At 32.1% G+C, this 18,319-nt stretch overlaps 1 protein-coding gene across 7 annotated transcripts in view; it reads right to left on the reverse strand.

The window, feature by feature from the left end:
- Positions 1–6,094: 6,094 nt before the first annotated feature.
- Positions 6,095–18,319, reverse strand: part of LOC122714270 (syntaxin-binding protein 5) — a 41,500-nt gene continuing 29,275 nt past the window's right edge. For 3 of the 7 annotated variants that reach the window (XM_043935472.1, XM_043935467.1, XM_043935471.1), the window contains 9 exons: positions 13,810–13,926; positions 13,549–13,668; positions 13,274–13,399; positions 12,950–13,159; positions 11,573–11,681; positions 9,166–9,249; positions 8,729–8,824; positions 8,530–8,654; positions 6,095–8,459 (listed from right to left, as the gene is read on the reverse strand). In XM_043935472.1, the coding sequence (XP_043791407.1) occupies positions 8,197–8,459; positions 8,530–8,654; positions 8,729–8,824; positions 9,166–9,249; positions 11,573–11,681; positions 12,950–13,159; positions 13,274–13,399; positions 13,549–13,668; positions 13,810–13,926 (1,250 nt within the window). In that variant the 3' untranslated portion in view covers positions 6,095–8,196. Of the gene's footprint in view, positions 8,460–8,529; positions 8,655–8,728; positions 8,825–9,165; positions 9,250–11,572; positions 11,682–12,949; positions 13,160–13,273; positions 13,400–13,548; positions 13,669–13,809; positions 13,936–16,551; positions 17,048–18,319 lie in introns of those variants that run through there. The other 4 variants (XM_043935470.1, XM_043935466.1, XM_043935468.1 and 1 more) reach the window with 4 other exon arrangements.

An 18,319-nucleotide genomic window follows, 5' to 3' on the forward strand; every position in this document is an offset into this window, starting at 1 on the left:
TTTTATGAGGGCACATTAAGAATATCGCCGAGCGATGTATATACTTGCGAGAGAAACCCGTGTATCGATATCTCGGGTGACGTTAAAAGAAATCATTACTAAAAGCATAATTAACAAAGCTGAAAATTACGTTCTCGCTAATGTAACTATGTAACCTTATCGATAAGATATCACGATATCTTTTTTTTTAAAAAAAAAAAAAAAAGCCATTATTCAATAGTCATATATATATTTGTAAATCGATTACAATAAAATAATTCTTCTTGGTTTTTCTTTTGATTTTTTTTTTCTCCAAATTCGTTCCTCGCGAACAAAATGAAAAATAAAAATAAAAGAAAATAGTAATAGGTGCCATGTTTCCAACTAAATTCGGGGCGTAAGCTAAGCTCGCGATAAAAGCTACTTTAAATAAACCGTTCTACGTATGATAATCGCGTAGATGGGTATACCGATACACACACACACATATATATATATATAGAGCTGAGGGGGATAACGCGGTAACGTGGAACATATTCTATCAGTTTGATAGCTCTCGGTGGGACACTCGATGGTGGATGAAAGCTAAGGCGGATGCCTTGATATCTAATATCGGGTGTGCACCTTTATGTCGTCGGTATCGGTTTATGTTGCCCCGGGTAATCTTCACCTTCCCATACCGGGCTTAAACTTTTCACCGCCGTAAGTGAACCCGGTGGCTGGCTAAATAAAAGTGTGAAAAGTCGTCTCTCGGGTGTATTTCGTTGCATTCATATTCCTTTTCTCTCTCTCTCTCTCTCTCTCTTTCTCTCTCACCATAAACGTGAACACGATGATCATAACGTTGTAAATATTTTCACGTTAACATTAAAAAGTATCTCTTTACTAGATTTCGATCTTTACTCGTTATTTCTCACATTTCTTATTACGTTTTTCTATTCTTCCATTTTATCGCGCGTTGATTTACTTCGCATCTAAATCAATTCGAATATGACGTATATTCGTGAATGTGTATGTATAAGTGCGTGTTAGAAATTTTAGACGCATTAAAATACACGTACACTTGTATCGGTTGTAATGAATACTCGTTGTACGCGGTGAACAATTTTTCTTTTCGGCATATATCAACAAAATTTTGCTTGCCACTTCTTTTTAAAATATATTTCTCCAATCAGATTATCAAAATTTGTACAGGAAAATATAATTGAAACGGAAGTGGCACGCGCAAAATTTTTTTCCGATTTTCGAAATCGTGGTATAGCTAAGAATTTTTTTTATTTATAATTTTATGATTTGTGTTTTAAAGAAATCTAAAAAGCAACGCGTAAATCGATATATAATAATATATAATAAAAATATAAAAACATATGTAAAATATGTGTATATACGATATTTAGAATAATAAAAAAAATATTTTTTTTTTTTTCCTTTCTTTTAGCACGTTATTTTCAATGGAATACGTCTTATTCATGGATTAAACAAAGAAAAATTTTTGGGGGGGTCAACGCCATCTCGCGTTTGGATCGTGGAAGTTTCGACTCGTTACTAGCATAGCAGAATGTGCAAGGAGGTATTCGTGACGTCACAGAGAAGAAGAGCAACACTGCGCGAGAAGGACAGAGAGCACCTCCCACCATTTTAAGGACATCGCATGAAAAATTCATTAATTAATCGTTTTCTACTTAAAATTTCGATACTTTTAAGCTCATATCTTAAAATTAGAACCTCTAACAAGTTTCTCGTACCAATTTTAACGAGAAATTCTTTTCCATTAATTATTTATTAACGATTAATCCATCATAGGAATCGATACATCGAAAACGCCATGTTGGAAATTCATTAATTAATCGTTTTCTATTTACAATTTCGGCACTTTTAAGCTCGTATCTTAAAGCTAAGACTTCTAACAAATTTCTGATATCGATTTTAACGAGAAATTCTTTTTCATTAATTATTTATTAATGATTATCGCAAAAATTATCTCGTATATTCGCTTCGAGATCGAGTAATAAACAATTGATTTATTCGTTCAAATAATAACAGAAACATACGAAAAAATTGTACGTGAAAGTAGAAGAGGAAGCAATGTTACACATTCATACATTTATATTTATAAATAAATTCCATAATAGTAATAAATTAATGAAAGAAGCATCGCAATTGATATCGTCGATCCGACGTTTCGATTAATTGTTTAATAATTAATCGAAAAAGATTTCACGTTAAAATTGATACGAGAAACTTGGCTGAAGTTCTATCTTTAAGATGCGAATCTAAAAGTGCATAAATTTTTAATAAAAAACTAATAATTAATTAATTTTCAATGTAGCGACTTTCAATAATCGAAATGGTGACAGATATTAGGAACCGCATAACCAAAAATAGTGGCACGTTTTTCTCGATGACGTCACGAATACCTTCTTGCACATTCTGCTATGCTAGTAACGAGTCGAAGCTTCTACGATCCAAACGCGAGATGGCGTTAGTTACTCTAAACTCATTTTAATTTATGACCGAAATGTATTCCGTCGATAATGTAAATAACTTCTAACGTATAGTAAGAAGCAAATTTCTTTTTATATTTAATTTTATTTTTTGATTTATACGTGATACGATATAACGCTGATTCAGAAGCATTCTTTTATTTTAATACGATTCTGATTATTTTTTTTTTTTTACTTAGCATTTATCGCAACGTAGTTGTTTGACAAAAATAAATGAAATTTGCGCGATCAGATGGAACGTGAGGAAAATTCTCGTAACGCAAGTACACGAAGAAATATAAAAAAAGGTAAGAAATTGACGTGGAAGCGAAAATTGAAGGGAATGTTGAAAAGATAGACGTATCGCAAATAATTGCCACGTGCAGTTTAACAGCTACCTGAGATGACAGGGTAGAGGGAAGGTACCACGGCAGCTATTTAACATTCCGCCTCATTTCCTGCCGCCACCCTCTTCCTCAGCCCCCGATCCCGTGTCCCCGCCCTTCCCCTATTTCTCCTTGCTCGTTCCGGAGGAAACGTTGCGCTCGATGCGAAAATTGCTTCGCCAAGAATTATTGACTATAAATTACTCGTCTCGCTACCCTAACCTCTCGGTTGCACCGTTACTCATGCAAATGACGCAGCGAAGCCCGCGGGCCCTTTTCGGTTTCTCTCGCTCGTTCTACACACCGCCTTATTCACTGTTACCACCGAACCAAAGAGCAAACGGAAAAGTAGGTTGGAAAAGGCGACTCTCTCGATATTGGCCGCCAATTGCCGCGCATTTACATTTTATTACTACGCGTACTCGAGACAGACTATCGCTCCTCCCGGCCCCTCTTTATACGTTTCTTCTTCCCCCTCCCCTGGCCATGGTTCGCCACCTTACCGTGTTTCGATTGTCATTGGGGGAGGGGAAGGGATCGCGATTCCAAAGATTCTTCTTGTTCCAACAGACGTCGAATACCTCCACCCTCGGGGGGATATTGCTCTTTCACGGCTTCCCGTGAAACGACACCGATCAATTACGAATCGGTTAACGAATGTTGTACGGTAAAAAATTCTTTCTCTCTCTCTCTCTGTTTCTCTCTTATTTTATATCGTAATATCGGATTGTATAAAAGACAATTGTTAAACGATAAAGTATTTATTTATATTATCGAGATTGAGTTTTCAATGAAATTCGACGTTTTTGAGACGTATTTTTTTTCATAATTTTTCTTAAAGAAGGAGAGATTGAAAAAGGAAAAAGGAGGAAACGAGAGAAGGGAGGTGAGGAAAAGGAGAGAATGGAAGAGAAGGAAGAAAAAGAACGCGGTACACTGAGGCTAAATTGAATTTTTTTCAATTCATTCCACTTCCCACAAGCGAGCTCAGAACTCGATGAGTATCTGTACGCGACAGCGGCGCCTATTCGCGGTAAATTCTCATTATTTTTAAATTGGAAATGAGAAGTGTGCGCGGCGGGTGTGGTTGAGAGCCTACCGCCTTTATCGCCGTAGAATAAAAAAAAAAAAAAACCAGGAAGCCCTGGTGCTGCGGCGTCTGTATTATTCCAGACCGATGCCTATCCTAACTGCGGAAGCGTCGCAAAAATTAATTTAATTACCTGGCCGGTGTCAATAACAGTAATCGTCCCCCGATTTAAACTCCGATCCTCGAGTATAATCGGCCTAATTTTCCGCATCGTCCGCATTATTAATCGCGCCTTATCGCTTCGATCATCTATGTAAATATTTCTCCAATCAAAAAATGCACGCGATATAAACGCGAATACTCTCTCTCTCTCTCTCTCTCTCTCTCTATTTTATAACGTAACGTTTAAATGTACGTAGCAAAAATTTATGGATTCTTTTTTTGCGTTAAATATTAATAATGAAAAAATGAAAAATAGTATCGCGATAACGATGTAATCTCATGGTTCGTTTCGAAAATATTCTCGGGTCTATCACTTATCTTTGAACAATCTTCTATTATCGAAATTAAAATTCATCGATCGGATATGCATATATATATATATATATATATAGAGATGAAAACAACAACTGTTGAGTAAATTTTTTAAATTTCTTATAGAAAATTATTTTAAAGAAAAGGAAAAAACACTTGGTTTGGTTCAAACTCATTTATTAATCGGAGCCAAGATACAGTCTGTCCTCGAGGCAGTACTTTTACAATAACATGGTATATTATATTTCTTGAAAAATAAGAATTGTACTAGATTAGTAATAGTATAAATCGAGAGTATTAGATATTTCGCTGCATCTAAGGACAAAAATTTCATGTACAATATATTAGATTTACAGATTCAGGCCACAGCGTCGAAATAGGATATTTAGACAGAATAGACGTGATGAACATTCGATACGAAGGAGGATACAGAGCGAGTGGGGGAGAGGGGAAAGTGGAGGGGGAAGAGGTAGGTCTAAACGTACGGTCGTTCAACGAGACAGAACGTACATAATTATACGTTGGAAAATATTTGGCCGTACGTTCGTGCGAAAATGAAAATTCTCGGATAATATATAATTGTAACGATGGATCGATTTGTTGAAATTAATAATAATAATAATAATAATAGATGAAAAATAAATTCGCAAAAACAACTCCTCTTTTTTTTTTTATCGAGCTAGAAGAGAAGAATCGTGCGTTATATATGCGAAAAGAATTTCTAATTAAATCGAACGACGATATTAAAGAGACGAACTAACTTTACAACCGGATAAATCTACACGTGCGTGTATGAAAAATAATTTCTTCGATCGAGCATACGATAAATCTCTGCTTTTTATGATTTCCTGCCCTGCGTTACCTCGACACAGTGAAGCGAAACGAAATATTAAGAGTTAAAATTTGGATAATGCATTAATCTCCAATCAATAATTATCTTTATATAGTTTATCGTTCTGTATCGTATCTAGTAGTTTTTAAATTACTTCATTTATTACAACAATAAATTATTTTCAAACATATGTCAACCTGTTTGATATGATAAATAATTCAGAATCACCTAAAACGATAGTCTTTATACAACAAGTGTTAGAATATATTATATTATCAAACACTTAAGTAATAATGTATTTCTTGTTTCTTGTCTGCAACTATTATACATTTAACTACTATTCTATTTTTAGAGCGGTAAACAACTTTTTCTCACTTTCACAAAAGATCCGAGAAGGATATTTTTATCCGCGTAATACACTATTGGTTTCTTTTTCTTCTTTTATAGGATATCGGTATAGTAGTAGTAGTAGCAGTAGTAGTAGTAGTAGTAGTAGTAGTAGTAGTAGTAGTAATAGTAGTGTAGTTAGTAGTAGTAGTAGTAGTAGTAGTAGTAGTAGTAGTAGTAGTAGTAGTAGTAGTAGTAGTAGTAGGAGTAGTAGTAGTAGTAGTAGTAGTAGTAGTAGTAGTAGTAGTAGTAGTAGTAGTAGTAGTAGTAGTAGTAGTAGTGGTAGTGTAGTAATAGTAGTAGTAGTAGAGTAGTAGTAATAGTAGTAGTAGTAGAGTAGTAGTAATAGTAGTAGTAGTAGTAGTAGTAATAGTAGTAGTAGTTCCCGTTTATGTTATATATATATTTATAATCACACGATAGCGGTTTTTTTGATTTTTTTTGTTTTTTGTTTTTTTTTGTTTTTTTTTTTGGGGGAGGGGGATTTTATTTTATATCTCAGAAAATCTGTGGCGTATCGAGCTGCTGGATTTCGAAGACTATCGAGACTATCAAGACGATAAAAGCTGTCGCGAGAAAAGATACTGGTTTAATAAAGTTAAACGAATCAAAGTAGAATTAATTCTCGGTTCTCTTGTGTTTGTTATACTTGTGTGTGTGTATAATATATATATATATACATATACGTATATATACGTATATATGTAATGTATATCACAATCCCAAAATTCGAAAAACTTTCCATATGGATATTACAACGATATTCGAGCAAGTCCACCCTGTTTCTTGCCGTGGACCACAATGGTAATATTAATACTCGATAGTAAATACATCTCGTGACAAAAGGTATTTATGGTTGTTTCACCAACTAACCTCTACTTACGTATATTGTCCGAGGGAAATTATATCAAGTAGTTTGTTTGACTCAACTCGAAGAAATTGCGATCTAATTAATTCTCTGCAGGACACGTTATATAAGTTTTTTTTTTTTATATGGGTGATTAGTACCATTAACATCAACTATACAATTATTGCTATGGAAGCAGTACGACGATTCAGAATCTCGATAAATTCAAATGAACTTACGCGATACATACTATATACGGCGCATACGTATGTATATGTATAATATATATTGTCTTTAAAATAATCTAATCTACGTATAATTTTTTAAAATTACAGTAGCTCTTCTTCCCTTCTCATCGTACCATAAATTCAGTTGAATTCATCATCGACGCTGAACTAGCGTAACTTACAACACTTGTTATTATACAAACAGCTCTTTGTTTTAACGTATAATATTTCCTCTACTGCATTTGTTTTCCTTTATGTACATAGCGTATCTAGCGATAACTACGATTAATAACAACTAATATATAGTTTATCAACGATGCGACAGGTTTATCTCGATCGATAATACTAATATAATCCCGAAGATCCGATACATCGTAGGTAAATCATATATTACACTGCATTCAACTTTTACTCAATAACGCTATTATCTCGATTAATTAATTTAATTTACCTTTATTGTCAATACATTCGGAACAACGTCGCTGCCAATTTCGATCTTTTTTTCTTTTTCTTTTTTTTTGTTTTTTTTTTTTTTTTTTTTGTTTTTTTGCTACTTCATTTCATCTTCATCCTCGACAAATTAATCGTAACGTGTTTTTCATTCGTTCCCTTTTTACAATGGGAAACGGGATGTACAAGATGTTACAGGACGTCCGAATGGATTAACGAATATATAGCGATCGGTTAAAAGGCGAATTGTTACATAATTGTGTATGTATTGACTCGCACGTAGTTGAATCCTATGTCTGCCTAAGATAGTACTTGGTTTCCTTTATATCTTATTTAACCTATATATGCGCTATAATAATTTGTTTTATCTCGAATATAGCAATCACCCCCGCTTCTCTTCGATTTTATCCGTGTTTGGTTCACACGTTAACGTGCATATCGTTCGTCTCTTCGCTTTATACCTTATGTATAAGTAGTATATATATATATATATATATATTTAGAGGTTATTACACATTTTTGAGAAATTTCGCGCATATATATATATATATATATATATATATATATTTAATCTTATCTGTGTTACACGTGTATATACGATTCTTTTTTTTTTCTTTTTTAATATTCTTTGTTGAAAGATGTGCGTGTGTATATATATATATATACCTGCTTGTAAAAGTATCTCATATATGTTTCCTTTGCTCGTGTTCCATTTTTACTCTCTCATTCTCTCTCTTTTTTTTTTTCTCGTCTTTGAAACACGCACGCACGCACGCATTCACGCATTCATTCAAATTCACACATCGAAGCTCGTACTCGCATCGCTCGCATGCCCTTTATCATTATGTAACATGTTTCTTGTGTGTGCGTGTAGTAAAGTTCGCGATTCATCCAATTTTCGAGTTTCTCCATACCATCTTCTAACCGACGTACCTAGTACAGACAGAACTCATAGGTGTGAAATGTGAACGCTAGATTACAATATAATAATCGTACGCAATTCGAAATTCGAATGTCGATCGGTGGACTCGATCGATGTCCTCATAGCTGGTACCATTTCTTGTCCTTGTATTTGAGCATCAATCCGTGGGCAGACTGCGAGAAGGTCTCGGCTTCCGACATCATCCGCGCCGTTCTCTCCTCGAGTTGCGACAGCTTCTCGCCGCGTTCCAGCACCATTTGATGGGCCAAGTTCACCTCGCCCGTGGCTGTCGTCACGCGCTCGCGAAGATTCTCGGCCCCCGCGTTCGGCCCCGGTATGTGCTTTGCCACGGTGCGGGATGCTCGACCGCTCGATTCGCCGACTGGAATTGTTGTCATTGATCGGTTATTCGGTGAAATTTTTTTTTCCTTTTTTTTGGTAAAATCACTCACATAATTCTTCTCTGTCGAGACTTCGCGATCCACCGCCGAACAGCCCTTTGAAGAAACTCTCTTTGGGCGGTTCGGGCATGTCGTGACCGATGAACAGGTCTCCCATCATCTCGGTTAATTCGCCGCTGAGAATTGAAACGAAAGATGAAAAGAAAGGAAGGAGGAGAATTTTTTTATTATTCAATGGTGAATTCATTACCAAAATTGACTTGAAACTGAAAACTTTTGGATCTCGGTAGGCGAGGAGAGGTACAAACCGTGGCCTCTATTGCTGAAGCAAAGCGTTTTTGCAATTCTGTAAAACAAGACATGGGATCGTTATTGATATATTTCTTCAGGGTATACGATATACGAATATAGGTTTTGTCGGGACGTAACATCGAAATTGAGAAAAATATATATTTATATGTAAAACTTTTTTTATCGATAATAAAAGGGAATAATGAAAAATCGTTGATATTATCGATATAAATAATAAATAGATTAGATAGAAAGGAGGAATATATAGGAATCGAAAATAATAAAATATATCGAGAAATATAATATAGGTGTATATATAGGTAATAATATGCGCGCTAGGCATTGCATATTGTATAAAATACATATTGTGAAAAGTGTATTTTATAGATCACTTACTGATCGGTATCGCCATTAACAAAGAGTTGATTACCCCATATGGACAACATGGGGTCTACAATGCCATGTTTTGTAGTCTGAAAACTGTTAGAGATTACAGAGACAGGAGAAAAGTGAGCGTTAAGCCATACACGAGTAAAAAGAGATTTTTTTTTTTTAGTTCGCATTAATTAGCATTAACCCTTAAAACATCAACAATCTTTTTCTATCTTTCAGATAATATATATTTTCAAAACAAAATAATATATTCCACTTGATCCCAGTTTTTTTTTTTCCAAATATAAGTATATATAAGAAAACTATGTAAGAAAAATGAAATATAATGATAATAATAATAATGTAAAATTAATGTATCGTTTGTTGCTAAAAAGTTGCTGCCATCTTAAATTTAATATAAAGATTAAATATAGCGAATTTCCACAATATTCATATTCTGGTTAGTTAAAAAATTAGATTATGAATTTGATTAATTTTGATTTGATTAGAAATCTACGAAAAAAAAAAAAAAAAAGAAATATCGATCGAGTGATAATTTTAATTTTACGCGATAGAAATAAGAGAGATTTTTCTTTTTCTTTATTCGATAACATAAATGATCGAGTAAATTTTTATTACAATTTAAAAATTTGTTTCGTTCTATCAGATGATATGCTAATTAAAAATTTCCTGGAAAATCAATAAATTAAAATTTAATGGAATATTAATCCGAAGTGTTAAGATATATATTATAAATACTTATATATATATATACTATACTACAATTTACGTTAATAATGCTGAGGAAAAAATGTGATATAATTATCGAAAAAGGAATAACAATCGAGTAATAATTAAATTTTCTAGTAACTAAAGAGATTTCTTGTAAAAAAAAAAAAAAAAAAAAAAAAAAAAAGTAGCACATATCTCGAGGGATTTCATAATTTGTAAAAGTATAAAATATATATTTTTTTTCGAGTAACTGATAATATATAAATATACTAGCAAGAAGCTACATAAAAATATTTTATATTTTATACATTCTTAAAGAATTACGTTAACTAACTAATTACATTAATACGTTAATCAGGATATGAATATTTATATTATTCACTATAAGTAGTTAATAAGAAGAAACAATTACTACAATAAATAAAAAAAGTATAAAAATTGAAGATATCATTTTTGAAATGAATAACGACCAATTCATTAAAATAATTTGCAATTTGAAAAATAGTTTTTCAACTATGTGGAAGAATATAAAGAAGTGCAATATAGAATTGTGCTTGTATAGTAAAGAATTTCTACGCAAGGCATGCTATAAGTGTATTAAGGGTTAACGAATATATACATATGTACATATGTATATATAATTAAATATAATAAAGAAATTACATGCTATAAGTATTAGTAAAATTAAATTATCGTTATCATATCACTAATCATAATTAATTATTTATTATATCGGTATTAAATATAAGATATAATGTCTAATCAACATTCAATCAGCTACATGGTGCATAACGCTATACAATGAAACAACGAATGTTTAAATATCACGATATTTATTTATTATGAGCAAAACTATACCTGAAATTTGTAATTTGAAATTGTTCTCAAATTCGTTCTTCAAATTCATTCATGTATGTGCGTGTGTATTAGCCAAAAAATTTTCAATTTTTTAATCTTATGCGATATAATTTTTTTTTTTTATTAAAAACAGCAATAACGTGCTCGACAGTAAAGTAAAATAAAAATTATCATATTTGAAATCAAATCATATCAAAATTAATTTTTAAACTTTCACGTTTACTTTTAACGAAACGATTAATTTTTCTATAACAGGGTAAAAAGATTTAAATGTTATATCAGTAATGACATAAAATTTATATAAAATTTTGACGAGGAATTAATATATATAGCCATTTATTTTTAATATCTTACCTATATTTCTTTTCATTCTTTGTTGATAGCAATTTTTAATAGATTAAAATTATAATATTTCTCTAAATAATAACAAAATTATACAAAATTTATCAATCAATGTTATAAAAATACTTTAAAACAGAAAGGATTATAAAAATATAATTGGAGTTAAATTTTTAAAGAAATTAAGAATTAGATACGAAAGCGCTTTCACACGTGCATTGTCTACACAAAATTGTTATCTTTTTTTTTTTTTTTCTTTCTTATTAATCGCTATTATATTTATTGCAAAAAATGATCAGTTAAAAGTATTAGCCAAGAGAAGAATTTTATTAATATAAAATAAGTTTTACGCTACCGTTCAATATAAACGTATAATATTACAAAGTGTTGCTGCATTAAGAAAAGTTGCAGTGGCATGTTAGTGCATTATATACCATGTGCAATTGTAATCGTTATTTTGCCGCAAAAAGCAAATTATTCAGGGTATAATTGTTATTCTTACCTCAAATCTATAAGCGGTAGAAAATCGACGTCTATAAGTGGCCTCAGACTTGGCAAACTATACGTGGCTATGTGACCATTCGAAACGTAACAAACGAGACACACGTTATCTGAAATAAACAAAAGGGCGCTCCTTTACAACAAACGAAACTTTATTGGAAAAATTCAGACCCGTCGAATCGATCGAAATTAAGATAAAATTTTGTATAATAAGGATATAAAAATATAATATAAAATATATAATATAAAAATAATATAAAAATAATATAAATAAAATATAATATAATATAATAAAATAATATAAATATAATATAAAAATAATAAGAAAAATAATTAGAGATATGAATCTTTTAAAGTAATCTTTGCTTTGATCGCATATTCCTTTACAATTTTATTTCGTTGGAAAGATTCAGATCCCACGAATCGATCGAGATTAAGAAGATAAAATTTTGTATAATAAGAAATATAAAAATAATTAGAGATATGAATCTTTTAAAGTACTAATCTCTGCTTTGATCGCATATTCCTTTACAATTTTGTTTCGTTGGAAAGATTCAGATTAGACGAATCGATCGATTAAAAAGATAAAATTTTATAATAAGAAATATAAAAATAATTAGAGATATGAATCTTTCAAAGTACTAATATCTTTGATCACGTATTCCTTTACAATTTTATGGAAAAATTCAGATCTCATGAATCGACCAAAAATTGATTGAAGAAAAAATTTTGTACAAAAAGAAATATAAAAATAATTATAGACCTTTTAAAACCGTAATCTCTGTTTTGATCGCGTGTTCCTTTACAAACAATTTTATTTCGTTGGAAAGATTCAGATCTCATGAATCGACCAAAAATTGATTGAAGAAAAATTTTGTATAATAAGAAATATAAAAATAATTATGGATCCTTTAAGACTCTGTTTTGATCACACGTTCCTCCAACGAATCGATCGAGACTAAGAAGATAAAATTTTGTATAATAAGAAATATAAAAATAATTAGAGATATAATTCTTTTAAAGTATTAATCTTTTTGATTACGTATTCCTTTAATTTTATTTTATTGGAAAAATTCAGATCCCATGAATCGATCAAAAATTGATTGAAGATTCCATTTTGTTTTCCTCCAACGAATCGATCGAGACTAAGAAGATAAAGTTTTGTATAATAAAAAATATAAAAATAATTAGAGATATGAATCTTTTAAAGTATTAATCTTTTTGATCACGTATTCCTTTAATTTTATTTTATTGGAAAGATTCAGATCCCATGAATCGACCAAAAATTGATTGAAGATTCCATTTTGTTTTCCTCCAACGAATCGATCGAGACTAAAAAGATAAAATTTTGTATAATAAGAAATATAAAAATAATGACCTTTTAAAGTCGTAATCTCTGCTTTGATCACGATATGAGTTTCGGCCAGTTGTTGCCTGTATAAACAATTTTGAGATGGCAATGCCACGACTCTCGCCTGCTTCTCCGACGCCAATACGACAAATTGACGATCCTCGAACCCGTCTCCTGTACTTGCTTGCGTATTCATCGATGGAGACATTCGACTGTTCGTACATTTACTTTGACTTCCTGTGAAACGGGCAACATAAACACATTTATCTTCGTAAGCCGAATCGTTTTTAAACAAATACACTTAAACTTGTTAATCCCATAAATCATACACAATTATCTACGATAACGTACTATTGCGCTCTTTGCTGTCCATGCTGTCGTCCTTCCAAGACTCGTAAGAGTATGGAATCAGGGCACCGTTACAATCCAAGAATGACATCGACAGTATGCATCCTTTCAACTTAAACGTAGATCCATCTGTGAAAAATATGGGATTAAATTGTGTAAGTACACAAAAATGATATGTCAAAATTTAATAAGTCCAAATTACCAATAAAGTTGCTTCGATGATCTATCGAAGTTCGAAAGATAATAATAATAATTGGAAATAATTGCCGTTCACTTACTGCACGTAGAAACAACGACTGGATGCGCGTGTCGTTCTCCACGAGCTGGCGTGTTAAATATCACCGTTTGTATAGATCCTAAAGAGGTGCCGATCCAAAGCGTTGGCACAGGGCTGGTATCTTGATTGGCGAAAGAAAATAATAATAATAAAAAAAAAAAAAAAGAGAGAAAAAAGAAAAAAATAAAATAAATCTTTAGATACAATCCGAGAGAATTAGAAGAGAGAGGGATCATGCTAATTATACAATAAAGAAACATACCGCTCTTTTTCGTGTAGGAATCTGCGAATGTAAGGCAGCTGATGGTTTCCGTGGTGATATTCTCGAGCGACGACATGCTCGAGCTCCTTGACCGTTGAAACGAACTGTCATATTTGTCTACCCGGCCAGCAATCCCGAGAATAAATGGAAAATTAAAATACCGTAACGTTGCGCAAACGTATTATTACGATTATTATATTGTAATGGACACGACGAGCATGCAACACCTATAATATTCACAATAAACATCCCCGACAAATTTAGCCATTTTTTTAAAATGAAAAATTGAATCGCAAGGAAAATCGCTAAAGAGATCGACAGATCAGATCAGAAGTATAATAATAATAAGAAGAAAAAAAAAAAAAAAAAAAAAAAACAAAAGGAAAAATCGAAATTGATGATTTCGGTCTATATTGACAAGACAGATGTGATGTGACGAGAGAAATAGCGATAATTGTAAACAACAATAATAATAATAACAGCGACAGCAACAACAACAACTATCACGACTAGAGTGTATATCTCTCTTGATATCTATATATATATATATATATATATATATATATATATATATATATATACATATATATATAGGACAGTTCACAGAATAACATATCTTCCATTCATTTCAACATTCATCAAGTCGATCCGACGTGTATCTATTCTGTCGCAGAATTGGAAATTAGAATGCCAACGCAAAATGAAAGGATAAAATAATAATATATATATATATTAAAAAAAGGAAACAAATAACGTTATTGATAATTGTTATAATCGAAAGATTGGTGAATCGGAAGCGAATAGTGTGACGACTCGACACTACGTGGCGCGATTAATCATGCGCAAATTACGTGTCTAAACTGAACACGTAATAATCCCAATTTCCATTCCACGTTCCATCGTGTTAATTATCCCTCGCCAAAAACTTGAATCTATAGATTTAAAGAGATTTTAATTAATTAATTAATTAATCTTCCTGCATTTGCCGAAAATGTTAAAAATCGAAACGCGCATAAAAGAAAATTTACTTTTTCAAATTTTGCAAATCATGGAATTAAATTTCGGATCCGTTTTATTAGCATTCTAAGTGAAGAAGTTATTCGCTTCAACTTGTCGATTGTAATTATCAAAAGAGATCGTTTTTTTCTTTTTTTTTTTTTTTAATCCAATCCTAAATTAATAATCGAATAATAAATAAAAGGAAATGTCGTTGGAATGAAATTTTTCGCCTCTGCATAATATTCATTTGCAATGCGCTGTTGTCCTCGAGAAAAATTAAATCTCGATCGATATTATTGAAGTGACGAGTTGCGCCACTCGATCATTTCGATAACGAAATTATAATCCACGCTCTCAAAAAACGCTCTCGAAACCTCGAACGCAAAAGGCGTTGACCTATTTTTTTTTTTTCTCTTTTTCATCAAACTCAAAACGTGAATTTTTGAAATAATATACGAGACGATCGAATCGAATAAGAGGGGAGAGGGGAAAAAAAAAAAAATCTTTAGTAGCAAGAACACGATTATGCAGTTTGCAATTTAAAAAAGGCATTCTGCGACATCCCTGCGAATTCTACGCTTTTGAAGATATATTCAGAATGCATACAGTATATATCCGCGTAATATGCACAAGATTTTAATAAAAGTTTCAATCAAGTTTTTTTTTTTAATAATAATACAATTCGTAACTTAAACATGATTTACCCCCCCCCCCGGAAGATTAACATTATTATTATTATTATTATTATTATTATTATTATTATTATTATTATTATTATTATTATTATTAATTAAGTTGAGACGTAATAAATTCATCTTTATCAACATCCTGTGCACGTTCGATGTTTCGTTTAGTTATATACTAGTGTACACCGAGCGGAAGAACGAACTGAATCGTTATCATTAGGCAACATTTATCAGTAAAAGAAAAGGAAAGGAAAGAGAAAAGAAAAAGGAAAAAGCCAACCGAAAGATTAGGCAGATAGATTGGTAAAATCGGAAAGAGAACGCGGAAGAAGAATATATCTTTCATCAGAGGTGCATCAGAGTGAGAGAGAATTAGAAAATCGCACGCAAAGTTGGAATTGGAATGTGCCGTTTTGTGTTTTTTTTTTCTTTGAGAGAGAAGAGAGAGATAGAGAGAGAGAGAGAAGTGGAGTTTGACCAAGAGCGAGAGTGAACAAATCTTTAGGAGAGAGAGAGAGAGAGAGAGAAAAAAAAAGATGCGATGCAGAGTAATAAAGTCTGCCCAGAGTATTAATTATAATAATCCACACATCATGTCAGCAAGAAAAAGACCAGACAGTATTTAACGTAACATAGCGAAAAAAGAGGCACGATAACGAAGACCAACCTTAAAAAAAAAGAAAAGGAAAAATTTTTTTCTACGCATTTTTTCCCGACACACATGGTTTCTAAGAGAACGAGATCGAGAAAACGCTGGTCTCCATTAATCGTATCGAACCTATCGTAAGAAGAATCGCTCTATTAACGATGATTGAAATCAAAGGAAGAACGAAACGGAGGAAAAAAAGCGGTTCAGAGAAGAATAGATTCGTTGATCTCTGATAAATATATATATATATATAAAATATACGTAGAAAAGAATCGATATAATCTACTAATCAAGTATATTTATATATACATATATATATGTGTGTTATTTATATGTATATATGTATATAGCAATTGTATATAGGTAGATAGAGATATTAATAATGATAATTCATCGAAATAATACTACCGAAACTGTTATACTGTCTGGTGTTGGAGAGAATATTCTGGTAGTTGAAAGAAGGTTGCGGAGCTGTCGACGAATAGCTTCGTATCTCGGCGCTACGGTGGCTAGGGATCAACGAAGCCGTTGGAAAGTTGTTCAACGAGGAAGAATCCAGCTCATAATGGTTGGTAGTGGTACTCAGACACTTCTGGAGCTTTCTTATACCCTGAGCACGAGATTGACGTGGCTCGACCGTAAGGGATTTGCGAGAACTCGCATTCGAGGTGGAGGCGACGACATCGTCGTCGCAACCGGCATTTACCACGGTATTCCGAACACCTGATCGAGGGCTAGTGCACGCACCGCCCGCGGCGCTACTCTCGCTATCGGAACCGCCGTCGCCGCACGGGCTACAGGGGCTATTACTATCGGCGTTGTCACTTTTCTCACCGCAACCACCACTACCACCAACGACCATTGTACTTCTTCGCGTTATCGCCAACACGCACATCCCGTTCATCTACAAATCACCGACAGATCAACTGTGAAGAAAATATAATGAGCAGTCTTGTGTATCCCTGTTTTTCAACTTCCAAAAAAAAAAGAAATATATCGCCTTCTTATGCTCTCTTATAATATTATTACGATAATTAACTTCTTATTCTTCCAAGTAATTTATTTCCTTCGTTCAAATGCAGCGCAAATGACTGCGCATTCGAACGTGTGTACAATACAAAAGATGCTAAAAAGGATAAAATTTAGTTCAATTTTCGTTTTTTTTTATTTATTCAAGAATAAGAAAAGTAAAGAAAAGAAAAGAAAAGAAAGGAAAAGAATAAAAGTCTTAGAAACTAATTTGGCAACGTTGGTGCGAGAAATTTGTCTTACGTTATTGTCTTATCTCTACTATTATTTCCGCTTTAAAAGAATAGAGATAAAATACAGAGAGAAAGAAAAGGAAAGGAAAGTTGATTTAAAGTTTAAAATTATGTTGATATTAAAGAACAATTTTTTTTATATAATATATATATATATACCTGTGGGTTCCACGTAATCTAAAAATTCTAATAAAGAAATTTTGGTCAACAAGCGCAAAACGTCAGAATCGTCGCAGCACGACCACGTGTGCTAAAGCTTTCACCTTTTCCACTGTTCGACTTAAATCCTATTCTTTCGCAACGCATATTTGTAACAAGTTTTTTTTTGAGAAAAATATTTTCGTCCGTTAGACTGAAAACGGAATTACGACAATTATCGATGCTAGAAGAATAAAAAAAAAAAATTAATCGATACGTATATCGTTATCCATAATATTTTTCGTTCAATAATATATATATTTCAAACTAAAAAAANAAAAAAAAAAAAAAAAAGAAAAAAGAAAATCGTAAAAAGAATGAAAAATTATTCCACTGTTTTTTCTTTTTTTAATTCAATTTCGTCTAATCTAATCCAAATTACATCGATCGTTTCAAAATAATTGGACAACAAGGATTCCCTCCTACCTGTCGAGGCTAAATAAAAAAGAACGAAACGATTAATGAGAAAAAATATACGTGACGGAAAATATTCTATTTTCTTCGTATTAATGATTGTTTCTAAGATTTGCTATGTGGAATATCGGCATATATTATGCAGAGTCCTTTATAGCAGTCAGTCAATGTCGATAAAAAAAAAAAAAAAAAAAAAAAAACGAGAACACAAACGATAAAGTATTATGCGGACGTACACGATGATGCAATGATGTTATTTGGGAAAAAGAAAGAAAGAAAGAAAGAAAAGAAAAAAAAAAAAA

Source organism: Apis laboriosa, unplaced genomic scaffold (assembly GCF_014066325.1).
Source record: "Apis laboriosa isolate Shangri-la unplaced genomic scaffold, ASM1406632v1 scaffold28_cov147, whole genome shotgun sequence".
Classification (NCBI taxonomy): domain Eukaryota; kingdom Metazoa; phylum Arthropoda; class Insecta; order Hymenoptera; family Apidae; genus Apis; species Apis laboriosa.